We start from the raw sequence: 27,089 nt of genomic DNA, 5'->3' as shown, positions 1-27,089 counted from the left end.
CTTCCTCAAATCCTGCCCTGAAATGAGATCCATCCTTCATGAAATCCTCCCCACTCCACCAAGAGTGTCTTTCCGCCATCCACCTAACCTTCGTAACCTGTTAGTTCATCCCTATGAAATCCCCAAACCACCTTCCCTACCCTCTGGCTCCTACCCCTGTAACCGCCCCCGGTGTAAAACCTGTCCCATGCACCCTCCCACCACCACCTATTCCAGTCCTGTAACCCGGAAGGTGTACACGATCAAAGGCAGAGCCACGTGTGAAAGCACCCACGTGATTTACCAACTGACCTGCCTACACTGTGAAGCGTTCTATGTGGGAATGACCAGCAACAAACTGTCCATTCGCATGAATGGACACAGGCAGACAGTGTTTGTTGGTAATGAGGATCACCCTGTGGCTAAACATGCCTTGGTGCACGGCCAGCACATCTTGGCACAGTGTTACACCGTCCGGGTTATCTGGATACTTCCCACTAACACCAACCTGTCAGAACTCCGGAGATGGGAACTTGCCCTTCAGCATATCCTTTCTTCTCGCTATCCGCCAGGCCTCAATCTCCGCTAATTTCTAATTTCAATTTGCCGCCGCTCATACCTCACCTGTCTTTCAACTTCATCTTTGCCTCTGTACATCTGCCCCGACTGACATCTCTGCCCAAACTCTTTGCCTTTACAAATGTCTGCTTGTGTCTGTGTATGTGTGGATGGATATGTGTGTGTGCGCGAGTGTATACCTGTCCTTTTTTCCCTTTTTTCCCCCTAAGGTAAGTCTTTCCGCTCCCGGGATTGGAATGACTCCTTACCCTCTCCCTTAAAACCCATATCCTTTTGTCTTTCCTTCTCCTTCCCTCTTTCCTGACGAGGCAACCATTGGTTGCGAAAGCTAGAATTTTGTGTGTATGTTTGTGTTTGTTTGTGTGTCTATCGACCTGCCAGCGCTTTTGTTTGGTAAGTTTCATCATCTTTCTTTTTAGATATAAGTATATAAACATCTGTACATACAAATTATGTTACTTTGCTGTTCTTAAATTGTTAATACCATGATGTGTCCAATATTTTTGTTAAAATGGTCCACATATTAATAAGACAACGACAACGGCAACAACAACCACTTCCACCTACTGAATAAGACGTTCACACCATGCAACACCTAAGCCTGGACAGCCTGGTGAGGATTTGAACCACACACCTCCTGAATGCAAATCCAGTACCTTTAAGCCCGCTTCTCACTCTGCACACATCTGGCATTGTAGGTAAATGATCTGCCATTGTGTGCTTCATTGTCACGAAGTATGCCTTCTTCTTGGTGGTTTCTGAGCTATGTAGGCTTGCAGTTCATAAGCTGTTGTTTTAACTGTCAGCAAGTTTAACTCATGCCACAGTTCCTCATTCTTTATTATGCTATAAACTGTCATATTAGCAAAGACATTCCTGTGCTGGTCTGTAACATCATGTCTAATGGCACATCCCCAGATGATACGGTCCAGGGTGCTAACTGCTCCACATTCACAATTGTCTGTAATATGTTGTTGTATTGTCAGTAAGTAACTGGGATATCGGCCATGTCCCAACAATTGGTGTCTAGATCCCTTCGTCAGAAGGAAGTATAAACGCTCTTAACTTTTCTTTTGTGTTAGGAAGGAACTGAGAAGTTCTCTCTGTTTTACTCTGTTCCAGATTTCTTGCCATTCTGTATCAGCACATGCCTTTATTTGAGTCTGGCCTTGGCAGCCACAGATAGTAGTTGTGTGTGTGTAGTGTTGTGTGTGTGTGTGGGGGGGGGGGGGGGGGGGCGGCGTGTGCGTACCCCTGTTTACTCCAGTAGAAGGCCTTTTGGCCAAATGCTTACTTGCTTCACATTCTTCCTGTTGTGCCCATCTGCGACTCAACATTTCCACTATTGGTGAGTGGCAACTTATCCTTTTCATAATATTCTCACTCCTTTATTTCCTTATTTGATGTAGAGGCGCAGGAGTAAAATTCTCTGTGCTCACTGTAGAGCCTGCGATGTCCTCACCTTTCTGACTATGACCCCAAGCGCTTGATCCGTAACACTCTACACGGATTATGATTGTGTTGTGGTACATTCTGGTTGCACTTAACGGCAGTTGAAATTTTCTTTGGCCAATTGTTGCTATTTTGTTCACAAGTTTAATGCCTCTCTTGTAGAAAATAAAGGTTTTGCTTTTCATCCATATTTATACCAAGGTTCCTACATACTTCCTTCTTTTGACATGTTGGTCATGCATGCTAATTGTGAGGTTTCTCACCCTTGATAATGTTCCTTTTAATAATACACAGGTTGGTTTGTGTGCTGCTACTGTTTGTTTCCTACACAGCAGTTATTTGGTCCCTCAAGAACAAACTTACAATTTTCATTGTATTTAGCCCTTGAGTTGGCATATATTATAATTAGGAGATTGCCTGTGTAGGCGATGCAGTGTCTAGTGTTTGTTATACTCTGTAGCTGGTTCAATAACGGCTCACCGCCAACATCTCAGAACTCAGGGCTGCAAACGGAGCTCTGCGGGCAGCCATTGGTGATGTTTTTTCACAATTTTCTTTCCGGGGTGTTGTAATTGCACCTGTCTGTGCAATAACCTTATAGGCTGTTATAGACACACCTGTGACAGTCCACCTGTTTCAGTCTTTTGAACAGGGCAGGTCATTACAAATTACCTAATGCCCAAGCTATATTGATAGATATGCCTATAAACACCGAGTTTTTCACAATGTTCATTGCGGGATCTATCGCATACTCAGTGGATTTCCCTTTCCTGAAACTGTAGTGCAGGGGGCTCATGCCTCCTACCTGTCTGTGGTCCCTCAGATGATGACACAGAATCTTGGCTAGAGCTTTAACCAGGCAAAAATCAGCCAGTTAAAATTTTGCTTCTTTGGGTCTTTGTCTTCCCTTTTTTTTAGTATAAACATATTCGAGATTTTCTGGTATCTGGGCACACGTCCCCACAGAAGATATTCATTGATTAACACTGTTATATATGGTACAATTTCATCCTCAAACTGATGCAACACTTCTGCCATAATTCTAAACAGACCCTGGGGCTTTCTTCTTTTGTAACTTCTTTACAGTCAGCCTTACTTCCTCCTGAGCAAATGGAATCACGACACTGTTTTTCATATGCTGCTCTAGTAATTCAGAGTGAAGTTGCTGATGGTACTCTGTGTCCTCCATCATTGTACTGCCTGACAACAGAATTCTGAGTATGTACTGCACTGTCTGTCGCCATCGGACCATATCAGGGTTGAAAATATAGTGGGTGATCAAACATTGTTTGTTGCAAGTTTGTATGGAAATCGCCAAACATCTGTTACCAACTGGTCCTTAACATATGCCCCATTTCTCTAGTCTTGTTTGGTGTAGTAGTTCTTTATATTGTTGTCTGACTGATGGGAACTCAGCCTTCTTTGTCATTCCATTTCTCCTAAGGATCTGTGTTACTGTCTTCTTGCTTGCCTTGCTCTGCATCTCAAGGAATGCAGTGCAACGGTCTGGGGAATTTTAAACCCTTTTTACTTCCAAACAAATGTTGGGATAGCATTCCCTTGAATCGCCTACAATGATCGCACCAATTCATCAGCTTTGCATGTCCAGGATGGAAAATCACTTCATTATTAAAATAATACAAATGCTTATGGAAAGCAGAAACTGCAGACAGACATCAGAAGTAGCTTGGGATAAAAGCCACAGTGGTAAACCCAATAATGATGAAGGCTGACCAGCAGATTATACACAGTCCAGTCAAATTAATGTGACCACCGTCTACATTCAATGTCACTGTGCAATAACCACTGACAGGTGGCAGGTGGCAGCACTAGCAATGGAGGGTATATGAAGTACATCGAGGGATGCAGGAAACAGTACAGTCATTGTCGTAATGCAAAAATGGAGCAGTTTATCTCACATTCAAAAGGCATGATCACCGAATTTCAGGCCAAGGATGTATGTTTCCGAAATGATGGTTTGTAAACAGCTCAAATGCCGTTACGGTTGAGGTATACCATATGTGGCAAAATGGAGCTAACCAAAAGTGGCACCAAGGCAACTGTGGTGCTCCATAGGCCATTGATAAGGAGGAATGTCAGCTGCAGACATGTGTATGGGTGAACAGATGTGCAAATGTCAAGCACCTGTCGCCCAGATGAGACAAAGGCTACTAACAGTGTATCCTCAACAATCATTCAGCAAACTTTGCAGCATATGGGCCTACCCAGAAGGTGCCTGGTTCGTGCACACATGCTGACTGCTGTTCATATGCGACAAAAGCTGGAATTAGCACACCAATATCGCAACTGGACATCCATGAGTATCAACTGGCGGCCTTTTTGGATGAATCATATTTCATGCTCCATCGGACAGATGGCCATTTGAAAACAAACACCCTGCAAGAATGATCGGAAGGGTCCTGGGCAGAGGAGGGAGTGTTATGGTCTGGGAATTTTTTTTTCTTTTTTTCCTTTCCTGGGTGATCTCGTTATTCTGGAAGGCACAATGGATCAACATAAGTAGGCATCTATCCTTGGGGACCTTGTCATCTCCTACATGTGTTTTTCCTCAAGATGGTGGCATTTACCAACAAGATAATGCACAACAGCTTGCAGCTGTGGTTCGAAGAGCACCAAAATGAGTTTACCATACTCCCCTGGCCACCAAACTTCCTGGATTTAAACCCATTCGAGAACCCGTGGGGCCGTCTCGATCAGGCTGTACGCACCGTGGATCCTCAACCATGAAACTAGCACAGCTCCGCATCCCTGTCAATACCTTCCAGAGCCTCGCTGACTATCTTCCTGCACATCTCGCAGTGGCCCGCACTGCAAAAGGTGATTATTACGGTTTGTGGCAGGTGGTCTCATTAATGTGACTGGGCATTGTATCTCAATATTCAGCTTCCATCTCCTGAATTTTATATTTGCCTGACATTGAGAATTGTGACCAAGTGACATGAAGAAAGAAGGAACAACAGGACATCCTGACCAAGACAGGGTTTAAAGATTCCAATTTGTCAAGACAAAACACTCACTTGTCCTGGATTTTGGAATATCACTGCCCACTTCACTATAGAATACACTGCCACCTGTTCGGCCTACCGATCTTGGGATGGATGCTTGAAGAATCACCCCAGTATTGTGGTCGACTATGTCCAACATCCTTTCTTGTTTCAATGGCTGTGTGTCCATTTCATCTTGCCACACTTCAGAAAGTGATCTACTTTCAGGAGAGTGAATCCACACTGGCATATGGTCACCAGAACAAATCACCACGACCTTTCCACTGAGCAGTAAGAATAGGAGAGAGCAGGAATGACTAGTGCCTGGTATCAAATCTGCAGCAGTGCTGAGGTGGATCTCTTTCCCACTGTACACAGACAAAAGAGAAAGCATTTATAACTCACCCTTGGGGCAAGTGTTAACAGAGGCAATATGTTAAGTAAGTTGAAATCCCCAATGAGAAGAAATGATGGTGGTAGTTGCCTGAGAAATTCTTCAAATGCCTATATGTACACACGGCCAAGTAGTGACTGATATAGGCAATGTCGACACCAAGCACTTGAGCACATATAATCTATATTTTACCTTCCAACTCTACTATAGCATAATTTTGCAATCATTGTACGGACATATTGTTTTACACATACTTCTCTACCCCTTACAAGAAGTCAGAAAGAAGAGTTGAAGAGGACAGAAAAGGGGTGAATGAAAAGGACTGGAGAAGTCTAGGAAAATGGATAGTTTACAAAAGTCACCCAGAGCCCTAGGTCAGGGGAGATTTACCATACAGGATGAGAAAGAAAGACTGATTGTTGGGGACTGCATCAGGTGAGATTTGAAAGCCTGAGAGCTTAAAGGTGGAAGACAGGGTAATATGCAGACAGAGATTACTGCTTAAACATCATGCATTAGTTAAAACAGAGTGAAGCAAAAAGTTGTTACAGTGAAGAAATGCTGGGACAGAAGAAATCTATATGGCGTGTGTGGTGAAACCGGTGCCGAGGTCACAAATGTCATGTTATAAAGCATGCTCTGTAACAGGATATTGCGAGTTGTCAGTATACACCCTCTGCCTATGCCCATTCATCCTAATTGATACTTTGACGGTAGTCATGCTGATGTAGAAAGCCAAACAGTGTTTACGTAACAGCTGGTATATGACATGTCGTTTCGCAGGTGGCTCTCCCTTTGATAGTATATGTTTCGACAGTTACAAGGCTATTATAGATAGTGGTAGGCGGGTGCATAGGGCAAGTCTTGCAGCGGGGACAATCATAGGGATAGCGCCATAGGGTATATAGATAGTGGTAGGAGGGTGCATAGGGCAAGTCTTGCAGCGGGGACAATCACAGGGATAGCGCCATAGGGTAGGGAGATGGGTGCAGAAGGAGCATAGGGTCAGACAAGAATATTGTAATGATTGGGAGGGCACAGGAAAGCTATTCTAGGCATGGTGGGCAAAATTCCAGACCGAATGGATCTCATTTCAGGGCATGATTTTAGGAAGTCATGGCCATCTCAAAGTAGCTGATTTAACACATTCCTGACCAGGATAATACTGAGTCACCAATGGTGTGCTCCAAACCTGTTTTTTGAAGGGATCAGCAGTACCAGGATTGGATGTGATGGCCCACAAAATCTGCTTTTTAATTAGGCTGGTGGGGTAATTACATGCAGTGAGGGCTGTGGCGAGAATGGTGTATTGCTGTAAAGTGCCTCCATCCGAACAAGTATGTTTGCCTTGGATCCTAACGCAGTATGAGAGGGAACATTTGAGACGCAAAGGATGGCAGCTGTCAAAATGTTGTTGGTCAGTTTAACATGGATGGAAGAGTGTAGCTGGCCCTCAGTGAGGATGAGATCAAGGAAAGTGGAATGGGATTCAGAATAGGACCATTTGAAATTTACTTGGGAGAAGGTATTCAGAGATTTGAAGAATTTTAGCAGGTCAGCCTCACCCAGAGTCCATATGGTAAAGATGTCATCAATGTATCTAACCAAACCAGGGGCTGAACCGGAGAGGCCCCTCCAAGCGACCCATGGAAAGGTTAGCTTAGGAAGGAGCCATCCTGGTTCCCATGGCCATACTCCTGATTTGTTTGTATGTCTGCCCCTCAAAGGTGAAGTAGTAGTTGGTGAGTATAAAGTTGATTAAGGTGAGAAGGAAGGATGTCATAGGTTTGGAATCAGGCAGGCGCTGGCTGAGGAAATGTTCAGCAGTGGACAGGTCATGTACATGGGGATGTTGCTATAGACAGAGGTGGCATATCAATGGTGATCAGCAAGGTGTGTGGTGGGAGCAGGACGGGTAGGGATTTCAGAAGATCTAGGAAATGGTTGATATCTTTGTTATAGGAGGGAGGTCTTTGTACTCCAGGTTGCAGGTGCTGATCAGCTAAGGCAGATATACGCTTGGTGGATGATTGAGTTTGTGGGTCTTAGGAAGAAGGTAAAAGATGGGGGTGTGTAGTTTGGGTGGAGTGAGAAGTTCTGTGGATTGTAGTGTCAGTCCTTGTGAGGGGTCTGCGGTTTTAAGGAGGGACTGCAGGTCAGTTTGAATCACATGGATGGGATCTTGATGGCACACACTGTACGTAGCGGGGTCAGACAGCTGGTGTAAACCTTCATTAACATACTCCTTTCAGTCTAGTACTACAGTGGTAGATCCTTTGTCTACTGGGAGGATAATGATGAGGTCATCAGCTTTTAGGGAACACAGAGCTTGGAGTTCTGCAGAGAACAGGTTAGTGTCATGTTGTAGAGACCTGGGGGAGGGTGATGAAGCAATGCTCGATGCGAGGAATTCTTGGAAGGACCTACTTTCATTCACAAGTCAGCCATTGGAAATATCAGTTTGCAACCCAATCCCAAAACCTTTCCAACAGCAAACCTGACATTGAACCCTACCTCAAACCAGTTCAGACCACGATCTCAAGATGTAGATTTTTCATCTATCCAATTAAATAATTTTGTCAATGTTGTTATATGTATACTGATAGTATTAGATGTTCTGCTACGTTTCCTTGGGGCACATGCAGTGATACTTTCATTTCTGAAGAACATTTGCTGCATAACACTGGTTTCTAGTAGTCTAATATTAATCAAGTCAATCCTTTATCTGTAAGATATTCCATACAATTATATCTTGGTTAGTAATCAACGAAGCGGTACAGTGTCCAATGCTCTTCAGAAATAAAGGAAAGCGGAATTACATCTTCGCCTGAATCTACCGTTTCAGAGATGTCATGTATAAATAAAGGAAGCCGTGTTTCGAACGAGTAGGTTTTCCAGAATCCATGTTCATTCTTTGGGAGAAGCTTATTTTCCTGAGGAACTTCATATCGAGCATATTCTAATATGCTCTAGTATCCCGGAACAGGCAGCCAAAAGCATTGTTTTTGTCATCATCATCATCTTCGGTAAATGGAAACATCTCCGGGTAACTATTGCAGCTTACATACATTCGAGTCTGAAGCTTTGGTCTCCCTCTACAATATTTATCATCACTGTCCCACCACACTTCCTTTACCAAACTGGTAATTCCTTCACGTTTCATGATGTGAGGCCATCGGACAGCCAACCTCCATTACGAGTAACATTAGTGCAATCACATATAGTACGAGCACTGAACTTTAGCACGAGTTTTAAAACATTTAAATATGATTCACTTAAGGTTCACAAAGATGAGAGCCAAACTTTCAGTGAGGTCATCAACACTTCATTTACACATGATACATAACATGCCAGTATCTCAGTCACATTCAAACACAAATCCAGAAAGAAAAAAATCATTAACAGTATCTTAACAAAGATATTTTTTGTCAATGTAATGTTAAGAAATGGCGATGTGGGAACAGTTATTCTTTAAAAATGAATTTGTTGTCAGCAGTTGTAATTACTCATTTCTAGGCAAAACAAAACTGTGAGATTGGTCTGACTTTACAATATGTTAGTTGCTTAACTGTAAAGCAGTTCAGTGCATAGTTGATGTCCACCACAAAGTTCAAGCTGGATGTACTTAAACAACTCCCTCACAGACTTACCCATAACAACAAATGTTCTCTCTCCTTGTATGAAATGGTTTCCTCCGCAAAAATTAATATCTGTATTGGCCACTATCCATCACCATTCACAAATCAGGCATCGTATGCACCCTGCTGGTCATTGACTCATAACTACTAACCATTCATCTTTGTTCAATAACAAAACAATTTTTTATCTAAGTAGTGCAACACTCTCTCTCTCTCTCTCTCTCTCTCTCTCTCAAATGTTAGCTTTTTTTTTATAAATGGCTTAAGATTTTCATATTTAATTCACTGATAAAATAATTATTAGTGAATCACTGTCAAGTAATAAAAAAATATTATCACTCTGCACAGACAATATAAAATGTGAAAAAAATTCCCATTCAACCAACAGGTGACACTGGTTGTTATTTTCGAAAAACAATGGCACACATACTGAATTGCTTCAGTGTTAATTATTAATTGAATTAATAACCAAAAAGAAAGAAAAATTAAATTGTGTTAATGTATCTAATTTACTGGGTCATTACAACTTAATCAGAAGTTACTCAACTAATCTTCAGCATTCTTCTGTAACACCCAGTTCTCTTCTTATCTGACTGCTTATCATCCATATTTCCTTCAGTGCAAGGCTACATTCCAGACAAATACCTTCACAAGAGACTTCCCAACACTCAAAATTATATTAGATGTTAAAAAATTCCTCTTTTCTTCTGATGCTCAAAATTTTAGAGTACCATTTCCTAATCTAACTTTCTCCGCATCACCTGATTTAATTTTACAACTTTCTATTATCATTGTTTTACTTTTGTTGATGTTCATCTTATAATCTCTTCCAAGACACTAATCTTCCAAGTTCTTTGCTGTCTTTGACAGAATTGCAATGTCATCGGGAAACCTCTAAGTTTTTAGTTCTCGCACCTGAACTATAATTCCCTTTACAAATTTCTCCTTGTTTCCTTTACTGATTGCTCACAATGTACAGATTAAATAACATAAAGGATAAGTTACAACCCTGTCTCACTCCCTTCTCAACCACTGCTTCCCTTTCATGTCCTTCGACTCTTGTAACTGCAGTCTCGTTCTGCACAAGCCGTATACAATATCTCGCTCCCTATATTTTTTCCCCTGCTACTACCAGAATTTCAATGAATGTATCCCAGTCAACATTATAAAAAGCATTCTCTACTTCTAAAAGTGCTATAAATGCTGGTTTGCCTTTCTTTACCATATTTTCTAAAAATAAATCATAGTTTCAATTCTGTCTTGTGTGTTTTTACATTTCTCCCGAACCCAACGTCAATTTCTCCTAGTCTTCTATATAATTCATTTCAGTATCTTACAATTATGACTTATTAACCCTTTCATGAGCCATGGGAAACATACTTCCCACTAAAATGAACTCGCTCCTAGCCCCGTGGGATTCACAGCTCCACCTCTGTATGGTGCTGCCACCTAGAGAACAGTTTAGGGTACTACTTTCAATCGGAAGTTCCTGCCGTTTTTGCTGTACCTTCGTGCAGAGGCATTGTATGGCTGAGTGTTGCTCTGTAGAGGGGCCTTTCAGTGCTGTTTGTGTGACATTTTGTGATTTTTTTCCTCAAAGCTATAGTATAGGGTAAATACTATTGATTTTTGCTATGGTGTCTTATTGTTTGGTGTTTTACTTACATTACTTGTGGACTTTACTTGCAGTATTTGATTTTGTGATCCTTCCCATCGCCTCTTTGATAGCCCATTGTTTTATGTCTCTAGAACGAATATGTCTATATTTTGCCACATTTATTTGACATTTTTGACTTAGTGGGTTTCAGAAATAATGCAGCACAGATCATTATGTTACCAAAGAATGTCAAGTTTACCATACCAAACCAAGTGCTTACTTCTGTTGAATTGACGTAGTATTTTTTACACCCTCCAGTTTTCTATTTCTTTGCATTGCTTTCCTTTCAGATGTCTCATTCCCTAGACCGCAGCAATCCTAAACATGTTGACGAAATTTACAATGTATTATTTTCAATACCTGATGAAAGTGATTCAGAAACTGAAGAAGATGAAGGTGCTGCAGATGAACTGAAATGTTCTAGATAACACAGTCACCAGTGATTCAAGGCATGTTTCTGTGGAACAAGACATTTATGGTGATGAACATGACAGTGAATGATTCGTGTTCCTAACTGTTGCCGGTACTGATACATTGGACAGTGAAAGTGAAGAAGAATGGAACTGTGACTGTTCTTACTTCGACAATGTAAAGAACAACTCTGAAACACGAATGGAAGGAAAACCAAAATTTCTCTGTAATGCCAATGATCGGGAGCTCACTTATTTCTCAAGTTCTTTGATGACAATGTTTTCACTCTCATGGTAAATGAAACAAACTTGTACGCAAAACAAAATCGTGGTAGTAGATGTCCATCAAAAACCTGGGTGGACACAACTACTCAAGAAATAAGAGCTTATATAGGATGTCGTATTCTAATGGGAATTCACCAACTTCCTGCTCTCTCTAACTTCTGGAGTTTAGACCCTATACTAAACGTAGAGCCAACTGCTAATGTAATGACAAGCAAAATATTTAAGAAGATTGTAGAGAATATTCACTGTATTAACAACGAAACTGCAAACCCAAGAAGAAATCATCCAGAATATGATAAAATGCATAAATTACGGCCATTGATTGAAAAGCTTTTGCAGAGCTGTAAGAATAATTATGAGCCCTCATCATTTATGTCAGTGGATGAATCGATGATTCCTTTCAAAGAACGATCATCTCTGAAACAGTATATGCCAATGAAGCCAGTGAAACAAGGCTACAAAGTGTGGTGCTTGTCAGATGCACTCACTGGATGTAAAACGAACTTTGACGTTTACACAGGCAAGTGTAAGGCAGATAGTAGCTCGACATTGGGCCAAAGGGTTGTAGTAGATCTAACAAAGGAAATACATAATCACTTTAGAATAGGGGTGTGTATGGATGTGGAAGTGAAGACCAACAGGAAATATTTACCCAAATTTATGACGGAAAACGTAAAATTGGAATGAGGAGAATTCCAGTTTGAAACAAAAGGTGCCATTTCTGCAGTAAAATGGATGGATAACCATCCAGTCACTTTCCTGTCCTCAATTCATGGCCCAAGAGAAACAGCCACAGTGAACAGGGAAAACAAGGATGGTACTAGTACAGAGATTTTCTGTCATGAAGTTGTGGCAGAATACAACAAAATAATGGGTGGTGTCCATAAGTTTGATCAATTATGAGAAAGGTATGCTTTTGGCAGATGTTCTGTAAAATGGTGGCACAGAATATTTTATTTCCTGGCGGATGTTGCTATAGTGAACAGTTTTATTCTGCGGAAAATAAGTAAAAGAGAAAGTGGACAGCATGATCAGCTCACATACAGGATCCATCTAGACAGACAATTGATCGCTGGTTTCTCATCCCGAAAAAGGCGTGGACAAAAACCTGTCGTTCTGGCAAAAAGGAGTAAAGTACCTGAAGATGTTCATCATGTGGCTGTAGGGGAGCATCAACCCATTTTAGGAGAAACCTACAGAAGGTGCTGTCATTATAGTACCAAAGCTGCAGAAAAGCGCACTCGTTGTGTTTGTACATACTGTCACACACCACTTTGCATAGACCCATGTTTCAGAAAATTTCATGGCAAGTAATTGTGAACAATCATTGTAAAAAACGAAGTAAATTTATCAAATAAATGTGACATATATTGAAGAAGTTGTTTTTGTCATTTAACTCCAAGGAAGGGCAGTGGGAAGAATACTTCCCACCTTGTTGTGTGACCTCACTTTCACAGTTGAAGCAAATTTGATATTCTGTATGATAAATATACCTATCTGTCAACTACTATCTGCTGTCCATTCATTAAAAAAAAATTGCTCAATAATTTTGCTCACGAAAGGGTTAAACTGATAGTTTAAAACCTAACAGCATCTGCTTTCTTTGGAACTGGAATTATTACATTCTTCTTGAAGTCGTTCACCTGTGCCGTATCTTGCAACCAGGTGTAGTAATATTCTGATGGTGGGCGCTCAATAATTCTGAGTGAATATTATCTACTCCAGAGGCCATGTTTTGGATTAGGTCTTTCAATGCCTTGTCAAATCATTCTTGTTGTTTCTCTCATCCAATATTAACTTGTAATCCTGCACATTCCATCTTTTGTTTCCCTTCTAAAACGAGAGCAAGTCACACAACTTTCTGTCATTTGGGACTACCTGTTGCTGATGAGCTAGGAAAGGGCACTCTACATTAAGTCTAACTGGAATTTTGTCAGGACCTCGCACTCTCATCAGATTATTTTTCAATACTAATAATGTGAATAGTCCACAACTCGTGGTCTAACGGTAGCATTCTCACTTCCTGAGCACGGGGTCCTGGGTTCGATTCCCGGCGAGGTCAGGGATTTTCACATGCCCCGAGATGACTGGGTGTTACTGTGTCGTCGTCATCCCCCCTCCCCATTACCGTTGGAGGAAAGCAACGGCAAACCATTTCCATTAGGACCTTGCCTAGTATGGCAGTGAAGGTCTCCCGCATTGTTCCCCTACACTCTGTCAAGAAGAATGGGACTTCATTTCGAGTAGCACAAACATCAATTTCTCTTATTCAAGATTTTGTGTGTCATTCAGACAATGGTACTGTAGTAACTTCATCCATAAATACATCTTTAAATGTAAAATTTAATACTTCTGTTTCATGTCTGTTGCATTCAATTTCAACACCACATGGGCCCACAAGAGATTGAAAAGCAAGTTTTGCTTCTGTTCACTTACTTTAAGTACTACCACAATGTCCGAAGATTTTCTGACAGATCCTGTTGCCATAGCCTGAAAAATTAATGTACGCCACATGCATGGTCCTTAAGGACGCAGAACTTGCTATTAATTTTGCCACATCAGTCTTCCTGTAGTCTCTTTTGTAACAAGAGTGTAGTAGTTTGTTTTTACAACATTCTCTCAATGGTGCCATTTATCTACAGTGAATTGTTACAGCTTTTTATTTCTTTGTCTGGTACATATTTATGTAGACAGTAGTTTATGACTTATTTTAGTTTATGACTTAATTTAACAACAACCGTTCTGTTTGCCAGATCTACACTAAATGTGCTCCTAACTTGCTTTATGGTTTTCTTTTTGTGATCGTTCTTCCTATAATAACATCATAGTCACTAAACCTGTCTAAAATGTTTTTCCATACTTGAGCTATGGGATTAGTTGTTAGAGGCAGTTGTTTACTATTAATCTACATGGCTGCTTGCCTTCGTATAGATAATGTATGCTATGTTTTACCAACTGATACTGGACAGGCTGAAGTCACCACGCACTACTACTACTACTACTACTACTACATGGGCTACTCTGCACAATTTATTTTAGGTTTCTATGAATTTCTTTATGACCAATGTGTGTGAATCTGGTGGTTAGCACGGAAGTCCACCAATCCCAGTTATTCTTGCCATATCTAATTTATTTTATTTTCACTGTTTGTTCTACGAGTTTCATTTACAGACAAGTGTTTTGCACTGGCACCAGCCTTACAGACATATTTGTGCCTCAATGTGTTAAGGACATACTTCAGCACAGGTTCTCTCCAACTCCATCTCACTGTATCTGTCAACAGCAAATAAAAGGCCAGTAATATTGAAAATATCTTATGGACAGTCTAATGCGGATGCTGATACCAGACTTGGCCGACAAGATATTAACACCTGAACTTAACGAAATCAGTCATGGAGCAAACTTCCCAGCTTTAAATGCGAACATTTTAGGTTAGGCTTTACCGTGACTGTTATTGACTATAAATGAAACAACAAGTTTACTGTTACCACCATCACAGTGACTGGTAGCAGTAAACTTGTTGTTTCATTTAACATCCCAGCTTTGCTATAAAGTGTTTTCGAGAAGCCACAGAAAACAAAAATATGGCTGGCTAGACGGGGGCTCAAACCACTGTCTTACCGTTGTGGCGCCATGCTCAGTAAAGATGGATCAGTGACCATCAGAACTCAGTTCCTTCACTGTCACAAACATTTATTTTGCACCACACTTCAACTGTGACAACCACAGATATATTTAACATTTCTTCACAGGATAATTTCTGCTTCAGATTTCCTTACTCTAATAAATTTCAATACTTTGTACAACACTATTTTGTGAAATCTATTTTCATCTGACAGTTTACCTGTAAATTTAATACAGTTATCAAATGTGTTTTCCGGAAAGGGAACGCATTAGGCAGTTTTAGCAGATAGTGTCACTTTCTCAGTTCAGACAGCAGTGTCCACTTACATTGCAAAATGGCTCTGAGCACTATGGGACTTAACATCTGTGGTCATCAGTCCCCTAGAACTTAGAACTACTTAAACCTAACTAACCTAAGGACATCACACACATCCATGCCCGAGGCAGGATTCGAACCTGTGACAGTAGCGGTCACACGGTTCCAGACTGAAGCGCCTAGAACCGCATGGCCACACCGGCCGGCTACTTACGTTGCAGTGAGCGACCTTTGTGGGCTATCACTCTGAGATATTACTGCCCCAGACTTGATGATAGAGGTAGCTCTGCCGCCGGATACTGGGAAAAAAGATGCAGTATATTTGGAAGGTAAAGGTACAAAGCACATCACCACAGAAATGCTGCATCTGACCCCTGTAACACTTATCTACAACACCTTCCCAACCAAGAATTTCTCTTAACTTTGGAAACAACGAAGAGTCACTTAGCACAAGATATGGGATGTGCGAAATAAATACCAAAGCTACCTACCTAGAGAATTACATCAGATCCTGTGTGCCACATGCATTGCGCATTATCATGTAGTGAACAAATTCACAGCAATAACACATCTCAACAATTTGTTATGAACAGCTCATAGCTTTTGTAATATTTCACAGTAGACATCAGCAGTTACAGTCTCAGGCAAAAATGCGACAAGATATGTCACTTTCTGAAAGATTGTTGCCATGATTTGATCATGGGAGTTAAGTTTCTTAAATTTCTGTATTAATGGTGAGTATGTAAAAGACAGTTCCACTGAGTATCAAGTATCATTTGTTCTCAGTATGAGCTGAGCAGTGTTAGTTTTTCCAAAGATAGAACTTAGTCATCTTGTTTGGCTATACTGGCAATTACTCTTGTATCTCTACACCAACATGCAAACATGTGCACATATCCCCAAATTGCTCTTGATGGGATAACAAAGTACCAGCAAATGAAAGCTGGGATATATGATTATCTGAAAAAAGGATTTAGTTCTGTGCATATAAGTAATGGGGTCCCATTATGAATAACTCTAAGTCGATGAATAACTCTAGCAAAGACTCTATAAACTTCCAGCGAGATAAGAATAGAAAATTTTGTTTTGCCTATGGATTGCGTCAATAGGTTTGAGGAATGTTCTGAAATTGTTTACTGAAAAATCCATAAACAAAGATGTTTTTACTAACAGGACAAATGGCGTTTTAGCAGGATTGATGTCAAAGTATGAAAAACATATCATACTTAATAGGTATGAATTTCATGTTGTTTCAAACTTGTGCCTACGAAGTCTTGCACCCTATAAAGAAAGTTCTGGTGATGGAAAGCTGAGCAAAGACTGTGTAGTACCCGCTTCCAAGAATGCTTACAGACAGGAGAAACTGAAATTGCTTCCCATCTGCAAATCCACATCGCTTCAAAACCATACACGTCCAAGAATCTCTAAAGTGCCTGGATGATAGGAGTACAATCAGTGAATTGGCTGATATTGTTTTATCGCAAAATGATGAGAAGAACTTCTCGTAAACTACACCTGAAAGGTGTCTCACTACAAAACAATCTACTAGTTTTCATTCCAAAACAACTAGCAAAATTCAGCACACTGATCAAGGAATTATGGATGTTATAACACAGTTTCATTTCAAGTGTCTTGTACAACATTATCAGCAACATACTAACATGCTACAATCTGTGAAAGTGCTGAATCTGCTGGACACACTACATTTTATTCATTTTGTGGGATGCTGTAGAAACCAAAGTTCTCACAAATTTGTTTTTGGAAGACCGGAGTTTCTGAGGAGAGTTTGTCACTCTCTCAGTATTTTTGGGAAATGATTTTTGTAGTGTACATGACTAACAATATTTTTTTTTTGTCAATATAAGTTAATGCAGAAAAGAGAACTGTATTTAAGATCAGAGACAGAACACAAATCAGAGCTCTTTCCTTTGAAACATCAAACGATGGAGGCAGTTACCATGATTCACAGAGACATGTTTGTAGGGAACATTAAACTGCCTTATGAGTTAACTTAGACTTAACAACATAGAACACTGCGCTTCAGGTGTTTTTCCAATATATGTTGGAAAGAAACTACTGAAAGTCCTGGTAGGAAGCAGAAGCAGCACTCCACATAGTAGAGCAATTAGTGGGAAGCAGGCAATGGTCCACTGAAATGCCTGTATCTTGATTCTGAAATGCACTGGAAGAATGACACGTATGTAAAATAATTTCATGGAGTGGTTCGGGGCTTGAGAAATTGAGGGCTCGGACAGTAGCCCTTGATGGGTGTACGTGGCAAATCATAGGCCTTATGGTGTGGATGTTGTGTTTTATAGAGGTCAACACCTTAGAAGTCAAGTTGGTAATCCCTCATGATCAAAAAAAGGTTACTTTCCCAATTGGGTAAGCTTAAAAGAGTTTGCACGTGTGTTCCCGTGCACGAGTGTAGAGTTCTAATTTCATTTCCAGTCATCTACGTGATCGGCGAAGTTTGAGGGAGCATGCACTCTAGGAGCAAAAGCAGACTGCCGATCCAGTAGATATCTGGAATTTGAGTTCAATGAACAAAACAGATACATTACATTTGTTTCTGTGAATTTTTTTCCCCCTCTGCGACCAGCTCCTTATTGATCTAAAACTGTCTTCCCATTTTATCTTTGTGTAGGACATGGGCAGAAGTTGCTATGAGACAGCTGGAGGCAGTATGTGAAATGTGAGCGAACTAATTTTTTCCAAACCAGTTATCGGCTTTCTCACTGTTACTTCTTACAGAAGAAGCCACTTAAAACCAAGCCACACACAAAACTTTTATCATTCCATGACTGCTTTACCCACAGACCCTTGGAGAGGGAACAATAAAAATTTTTCACCAAAACATGGCGGCATCAACAGAAATACTATACCCTCTACAGCTGATGATATCCTTGTGTCCTCTTCTTTTTCTGTTCGCTTTCCTATATTCCCACTGTACCCACTACACAGTAAATAGCATACGACAGATTCGAAGTTGTCACATGATTCTGATTTCATGCTGAACTGTGATAGATGAGCTCAACTATCCCAAGTTGTTCTTTGTTTTATTCCCCATTTAAAACCTGCCATTTTTTTAAAAAAAATCATTATCCAACAGAACACAATAACAACAGATTATTTTATGTTTCAAACTAAAAAATATCAGTAAATAAGATCATACACTTTTTGGAGATGTTTATTTCAAATGGAGGATCACATAAAACTTTCACCAAGAAGTATACAGAATTAAACGAGAAAGAAGAGTGGGATGAACTACAAATACAAACAATGTATGCAGTACTGCACTTATAAAGTCTTATTACTTATTCTCACAAGGTGTAAGTGCAAATTTCGAATTGTTAACTTATGGTTCAGATTTCATAACAGAAATATCTATCTTCCTTTAAGTGAATGTCATGCAAGTCAAAGCAATTCTTCTATGAGTTAAAGAATGTCTTCCTTCATTTCCCTCTCATTCCATTTTTCAACCTGTGCTGTGCCATTCAGTCCAAAGACAGACTGATGCTGCTTTCAGCTCTAGCTTTATCCTGTACAAGACACCTTATCTGTGTAATTACTGTTACCTACATCAATTTGCACCTACATTCTATTTTCAAGCCTTGATCCCCCTCCATGATTTTACTCTCCCCACCTCCCTCCATTACCCAACTGATGATTACTTGATGCCTCCAGATGTGTTCTAACAATCAATTTCTTTAAGCCAAGTTGTAGCACAAATTTGTGTTTCTCTAGTTTGATTTTCAGTACCTCCAATTAGTTATCCGATTTACCCATTTGATCTTCAGCATCATTTTGTAGCACTTCAACTTTCAACTAGTTTGTAGCATTTACTGCCCAATATTTCATTTTCATACAAGGCTACACACCAGACAAATGAACATTGGAAACAATTCCTATGGCTTAAATTTATACTCTACATCTACATGGTTTCTCTGCAATTCACACTTAACTGCCTAGCAGAGGGTTCATCGAACCATTTTCATACTACTTCCCAACCATTCCCCTCTCGAATGGCATGTGGGAAAAAGGAACACCTAAATCTTTCTGTTTGGGCTCCGATTTCTCTTATTTTATTATGATGATCATGTCTTCCTACGTAAGTGGGTGTCAACAAAATATTTTCACATTCGGAAGAGAAAGTTGGTGATTGAAATTTCTTAAAGAAAATCACCTTTGTTTCAGTGACTGCCACCCCAACTCGCGTATCATGTCAGTGACACTCACCCCTATTGCGCGATAACATGAAATGAGCTGCCCTTCTTTACACTTTTTCGATGTCCTCCATCAATCCTACCTGGTAAGGATCCCACACCACGCAGCAATATTCCAGCACATGACAGACAAGTGTAATGTAAGCGGTCTCTTTAGTGAGTTTGTTGCATCTTCTAAGTTAACTCAATGTTAAAGTTTTTTTTATTATTATTTTTCGAGAAAACTTTTCTGGCTATTCCCAGTTAGCACTTTATATCGTCTTTCCTACAGCTATCATCAGTTATTTTGTAGTGAAAATAACAGAAATAGTACACTTGAAGAGTCTCATTCCCTGATCTAATTTCCACCCGCATCACATACTGTTAATCTTGTTTCCCTTTCAATGGTATTTATTTTATAGCCTCTTTATTAAGACACTTACCATTCCATTCAACTGATCTTCCAAGTACTTTGGTGTTTCTGACAGAATTCTTGCCCCCAGCTAGTTTTATAGTCTTGACTACTTCTTCCTGAGCTACTCCTTTTCCAAATTTCTCCTCTCTGGTTTCTTTATTGTTGGATATATGTAAAGACTAAATAATATCAGATATTAGCCACAACCATATCTTAAGCTCTCCTTGACTACTGCTTCCCATTTATGTCCTTTGATACAACAGCAGACTAATTTCTGCACAAGTTGTAGATAATCTTTCAATCCCTGTTTGTCATGCCTTATTATCTCAGATTTATAAAGAGAATATTCCATACAAAAGCCCTTTTCAAAATCTATAATTATGGGTTTAACAGATCATTGATGATGAGGTCATTATGGATGGAGTACAGTCATGTCATTTTCACAGGAACCATCCCTGTAATTTCCGTGAATAAATCAGACAAACAATGGCAAATATAAATCTGAATGGTCAGGTGGGGGGATCTGTTTTTCCTAATATGTTGAGTATGGTTTTAACACACCAAAACATGTTTGTATGGAGCTCTGTAAGTCACTGATGTCTGCCATATGTCATATGGCAAAAGCCGTCAATATAGTCACACAAAACTGCACTATCCCGATCTATGTTCCCAAGATTCCACTGTGTTAGCCTGAGGCGACACTTGCATAAAAATTTGTTTAAAATAAGAAGAAAGCATTAAATATGGTGCAAATTTACACATCAGGTTATACAAGATCAAACTGTTAACTCAACATTTGTCACACATTTACATTCGCTAGCATGGACTGAAACTGGAATGTTCGAGTGCATTTCCTTCATTGGAATGGAGGCAGGATGTACAATGTAACACTGTCAACCAGCACATATTCTCTAGCTCTGATCCGCACGACATGCTCCAGTTGTTCCCAAGGCAACTGATATTACTAGGAAATGCCATACAGAGGGACATTCTTCTCATTTCCAAATCTCTCTTAAAAATTAATACACTTACAAAACTACAGCTATCATTATTAATGTAACACTTGTGATTGACTCATAATAACCACAATGAACACTACAGTGGCTCACCACATCAGCACTAACATAAAATCCCAAAGCCAAGATGTCACCACCCAACATTTTACACGCACATCACTTTAACAATTAAGTGTTGAAGCTAAAAACAGGCACTAGTGAGACATCTCACTAATGCCTCCAAGGCACCCACCAGGTATTTGCGAGAGACTGATTGTCTGCCACCACTCTCGTACACATGCAAGTTAAGTGTGTGATAAGAAAATTACAAACACCAAGAAGACATCTAACAAAATTACACACTGCTAGTTACGAAATGCACCATGCGTGAGGCACTTCATTACAAAACTGGAATTTCAGGTTGTAAGAAAGTGGAAGTAAGATCGAGCATATTTTTCTGCATGTCAACAGAAATTATTAAGTCTATGCATAAGCAGCAAATTAATTTGCAATGTACATACTTTTTCTTGGAAAATGACTCACTAGATCTGTATCAATAGAAAGATGAAGAATTTTCAGTACTACGTTGAGCTACTCGCCATAACGACTTTTCTTTCCTCGGGGCTGTAGTTTAGCTGGAGTTTTCAGAACATCTATAATTTATACGGACTAATATTCAAATAATTAACACCCTTAGCAAACTGCCAATCATTGAACCACTTTGAAATCTTGTCAAAGTCTGACTGAATATTTATGCAGTTACAGTCAGACTATAATTTGTTATAGATAACTGTTATCATCGGTTAAAAGTAAGAGGTTACAATTTATATCGTGCACAAGAACATTTATACAATATGAAGAGCAAGTGACCCAATACACTTCCCTAAGGTAAACACCCATCGAGGACCCTCCATCCAAAATAATATGCCGTGTCCTCCATACCAAGAAATCCTCAATCAAGTCACATAAATTTTTTTTGAAATAACATAGGATTGTCTATTGATAATACGCCTAGGCGTGGTACTGACCCAAATGCTTTTCAGAACAAAGAAATACTGCACTTACCGGACTGCCTCGATTCACGGGTTTCAGGATGTAATGTGAAAAAAATACAAATTAAGTTTCGCGTGATCTATGTTTTCAAAATCCATGCTAGTTGGCATGGACGAGGTCGTTCTGTTCAAGATACCTCATTATGTTTGATCTCAGAGTATGTCTCAAAATTCTACAACAAATGGATGTCAAGGATAGCTAATTGACAACTGTTTTGCACATTACTTCTGCAACCCTTCTTCCAGGCAGCTTTCACCTGTGGTAAAATAGGTGATGGAGCAGTTGCTTGACTGCTGTAAGCAATAATAAAGAGGAATATTCGATCCAAGTCTGTGGCTTTGAGGAAACATGCGACAAATGGCATAAACAACAAGGAGACTGTAACATTATTTACGTGATAATTTTTTTCAAACAGGCTAAGCCACCAGGTCAATCTGTCACCACAATCAAGTGGTGTTCTATTTATATTCGTTGACTTCAGCTAATAAATAACCTGCCACCTTTTGAACTAAAGCTAAGCTACAGATCAATTTGTCACCACAAACACTGATTCTGCCAACTAACAAAACTGAACATTTGCACCAAAATGTGATGACACAGCAGCCACTAACGATAAACCACTGGTTCAAGCTGATGATTAGTATCAAATAATCCTCTTGATGCATGGGCACTGCAGACAAACTCATTCTCAGAAATCAAAGCTCACTGTCAAACTGAAGCAGAACTTATAAGACAATGCACTATGGTTCTCCCTGATTTGGGCAATCTGCGGGTGGGGACAAAGCAGGACTGGCTTCATCTGCTCCCGACAATCATTGTAACACTAGGGGAAAAAAAATGGTACATGAATTGTGTGTCCTGAAGCTATTTTATAGGTGCTGTTAACACAGAATACTAAATCTATACAAGTTAAACTACACGATTCATAAAAGCTGAGAGTTCTAGAACACCCGCAACCGAAAAATAAAACAAAACAGTAAAAACAATAAATTCAACTAGCCACATAATACAAAACTATAAATTTGTTTCGTCAAACTATATACGTTGAATGTTAACGTTTCCTGTGCTATAGCAATCTGGTAGAGCATAGGGCCTACACATTCTTCGCAGTATTTACCAGAGTATCAAAAGTTTCAAGTCAAATTTCACGGAGTGGAGCACAGTCACAGATCTTCCATAATTCTTAATAATACCACTCTTAAGTAATCTAGTCCCTTCTCTTTTAACTATTTCATTGACAGGCAAAAATTAAACAAAATAATACAACATGGCCATGTTTACACAGTAAGTTCACGAGCGATGAATAGCAGGTGTAAGCCTAATCTTTCAATATTCCCTGTGTTAAGGATTTTGCACATTATTGACTGCTCTTAAATAATTACTCGTGCTCTGCAACCATCGAACTGCAATGAGATGCATGCCTATATCGCAAAGGTATGTAACATGTTTCTCTACGACAAGCTATTTCTAAAATCTATTAGTGCTATTAAAAGATAAACAAAAACTATTTCCGCCTCTGTAATCATGCTAACGATCTATATGGTTGGTACATGCCAAGAAAGGCTAGATCGGCACACACAGGCGTGACAAACTACGGAATGCGGCGTCTCGAAAAATTCTTCACTTGTCATCACTTAAACACGTAGTATCACCGTACGTACGATCTTCTGCGAGGGCGTCAAGAGGAGTAAGTTTAGTACAAATGCTGTACGTAGGGAAGAAACACGCCGTGTTTCGCGATCTCATTCGGCTAGGGCACAGTACCCTAATAACACCGCAGACCCACAAATACAGAGATATGATACAAAATCAGCACAAAATAACAAAATTATATGATCAGATACGAAACAACAACTCATACAACAAATGACAAGTTTCCAGTTACCTATATCACGGGACGCCGTAGTATTATCATCCGGCTGAAGTTCATTTGCTTCTCCCATCACAGCCTCCATGGAGACGTCAGGTATCTCTTAACCTTAAACAAAGTATACTAGTTTACTTGGTTAGGTGACACCTTACGTATAATATTCTACTGATTATTCAAGATGGCGTGCCCTTATGTATACATGACTATTTTTGTGTGTGTGTGTGTGTGTGTGTGTGTGAACGAAACTATTTTTTTCATACAAGAACTGTCGTATGCGACGTTCTGATTTGCAATGCGTCAAATGATGTTAGAGGATACCTTCAATGTTATTTTCTACATTACAATTTGTCACGGTTCGTCATATTAATATCACTATGGAATCACCATGTTTTACAGTACAACACGCAGGCACCATTGTACTCACCGTCTAAACAAAATACAATTTCAGAACTCTATGGACTGAAATTTCTTTCTGTCAATGCGCTAATGTTAATGAGCACTAATTAAACAAAAAGGTAAATCAACTGTTAGTCAAAATGTTTTTCGAATCACATTTCACCACCTCGCGACTTTCAGTAACATTATTTTGCTTCCCGACACCACTCGAATCGCGACTCGCTAGAGGACAGCAGTGTTGTTTTTATTATTATTATTATTATTTTGTACCCAACACGTTGTACACATTGCAACTTCAAATAGATGGCACTAGCTCATACATCACACTTAATAGTTCACCGCCTTACAGAATGTCTTACCGTTTTTAAAAGTTACTCCTTTAGGGGGATGAATGACAGGCACTAGTCCACTTGCACTAAGCCTGCGTTACATTTCTGACCTCCCGCCATTTCCTCGCCTAAAAAGACATCTGCCGCCAGCAGGGAAAGAGTAAAGCAAAGATACGCAAGAACAACGGCGTGGATTAAAATACGCAAGCTGCACAACTCATCAGAAGTTAGCCTCTATCTCTGCTACACCATACATTACGATTTCAACGTCACATACTTTGCGAAAATGTGACAAGCTACCACTACAAATTTTTGTTAGGACACGACGTCACTAACCCTGAACAACCTGAAACTGGCAAGATGGCGACCACGAGTCACGTGACCCTAGTACTGTGACGTACCCGCAAGACATAAGTGAGGGTCTTTTGTCCAATGATCTATAGACTTTTTCATCACGTGATAAAATGTATTATTGCATCTAATTTTGAAACCTACTAAAAGCTTTGTCGTTATAGTTCGGGTGACAAGTTCTGATCACTTGGCGCCAAATGAACGCGCTTCACCTTTGTTGAAGAATTCTTATATACGTTTCTAAAACATTGTTGGATGGTAGTTACCAGGCAGGAAACCATAGTATACAGATTTCCAGAAAATACCCGAAACTGGATGGAACTTAGCAGTACTGCAGTTCCCATTATCCTTGTGGGAATTCTGACTGTTCCAGGTGTACACCATTGTTGGCTGTTTCCATGAAAAATACTTCTATCGTAAGGTTCAATACAGAAGTAGTTTGCCTGTAAGCAAACAGACAACACAACTCATGTTACTGCCAACTTGGTTTAGTAATCAGGCACAGTAATATGTTCTTGCGACACACTGTTCAGTCTTATGCGAATGAGACGTACAATACTTCAGTGTACTGCAAATTGTCAAAGATTATTCCATACCTCTATCAACCATCACGTGCTACAATTGTCACACTAACTTCACACCAATAATGGTATAATGGAGCCAATTTCCGGAGCATTATATAATTTTTCTTAAACCCAGACACTTTTTTTATCGTCGTAATGCATACACAACTTAAAATGCGCTAATCTGATCTGAGAGAGAACGCGGAGATAAAAAAAAGTGAAGAGTACACAGAAAACTACAATTTCTGCCCTTGACGCAGTGCGCAGAGCTCACCTTAGCGCTCATTTTTTTCTGTGATAATTGTTTCCCTATGTTATAAAAGTAGAATGGTTATACTACATACAAAATGTAATTTGTAAACGACGGCTATCGACTTTATACTACACACGATATGTAGACTCCATGGAGGGCTACTGAACGCGCTCCATGGAATAGCCAATCACAGGCCAGATACATTTCCCCCACTATCTCTCTCGTTTCAGCCCCTCCATTCCCGCTTGTTTGCCCGCCCCTTCTTCGGCCAGTTCCTCTCTACATTCTCTTCTCTTTCGCCTCTCTATATCACGCTCCATCCAGCCTGCCTTTCTGGTCTCGAATGCGCTGCGCTCTCTCTCTCTCTCTCTCTCTCTCTCTCTCTCTCAAGTACGGACGAGTACTGCAACATTGCGTTAGCCAAGAATGTCTTTGCAACCGAGTGCGATGAAAAATAGCTGAAAATACGCTCGATTCATTTGGAGTTCGGTAAGCAACTTCTAGCGCAGGATACTAGAACCCATCTCTTAATTTGCAAACTGCGTATTGAGGAATGAAACTAAATTTCCAAAGTTTGCGGACCTATAATTTCTTTACAGTCATTATAACTTTACACTGTAGTACAGTGCATACTTGTGCGCCTAAACTAGCGAGAAACCACATCAATATTTTGAACTTAAAAAGATTATCATTTGTATTTAGGACGGAGACATAGACTTCACCTGCAGTTGCGGTATGTCCGAAAAGCATATCCACACACGTAGTAATGTGTTACTGCGCGCTTTTCCCCCGTATGTCTACCGCATAATTTTTATTATTCCACGGGGAATTTACGAAATCTACCGCTATATATTGGGTTTATGACGGTAAGTAATGAAGGCAACACTACACTTTCTTATCGAAAAGAAAATATAAGTAATTTCATTTTGCTGATATTGCAGAACTCTCACGCTGCTACAGATCATACACCAGCAAACATCGTGCAGTACATTTCAAGGTTTCGATAAGTCATGATTCATTGTTGATAAACTGTTTGGTCATATGAAATACTGACACAATTTAAAATAAAACAGACAATTCTTTGCTTTACTACTTACTCAATTGCCGAATCGATAGACCGTAAGAAGTCGACGTACTAGACAATCATGATAAAAAAAACGTGCAATTTTTCTAGGGTGACTTGACAGCGAGGTTATTTTTTAAAAATCTGTTGTCCATTTTCGAATCAAAAATTTAAGTTTCGCGCCGTAAATCAAATACTGTATACACTCGTTATCTCGTATCTACATAGCACGACATGGCAACGCTGAGAAATGGATA

The 27,089-nt window shown here is 39.9% G+C and overlaps 1 protein-coding gene across 2 annotated transcripts in view; it reads right to left on the bottom strand.

Annotated features, from left to right (window-relative positions):
- The window catches only part of LOC124605244, a 103,906-nt gene extending 78,946 nt beyond the window's left edge, over positions 1–24,960 (bottom strand). For both annotated transcript variants that reach the window (XM_047136800.1, XM_047136809.1), the window contains exons 1-2: positions 24,633–24,960; positions 23,893–23,985 (exon numbers count right to left, since the gene is read on the bottom strand). In XM_047136800.1, coding sequence (XP_046992756.1) covers positions 23,893–23,962 — 70 coding nt within the window. In that variant the 5' untranslated portion in view covers positions 23,963–23,985; positions 24,633–24,960. The remainder of the gene's footprint in view (positions 1–23,892; positions 23,986–24,632) is intronic.
- Between the last annotated feature and the right edge of the window lie 2,129 nt (positions 24,961–27,089).

The sequence above is a fragment of the Schistocerca americana genome, chromosome 1 (genome assembly GCF_021461395.2).
Source record: "Schistocerca americana isolate TAMUIC-IGC-003095 chromosome 1, iqSchAmer2.1, whole genome shotgun sequence".
NCBI classification, from domain to species: Eukaryota; Metazoa; Arthropoda; class Insecta; order Orthoptera; family Acrididae; genus Schistocerca; species Schistocerca americana.
The sequence above is the reverse complement of the archived record's forward strand: the minus strand, read 5'-3'. Positions and strand labels throughout refer to the sequence as shown.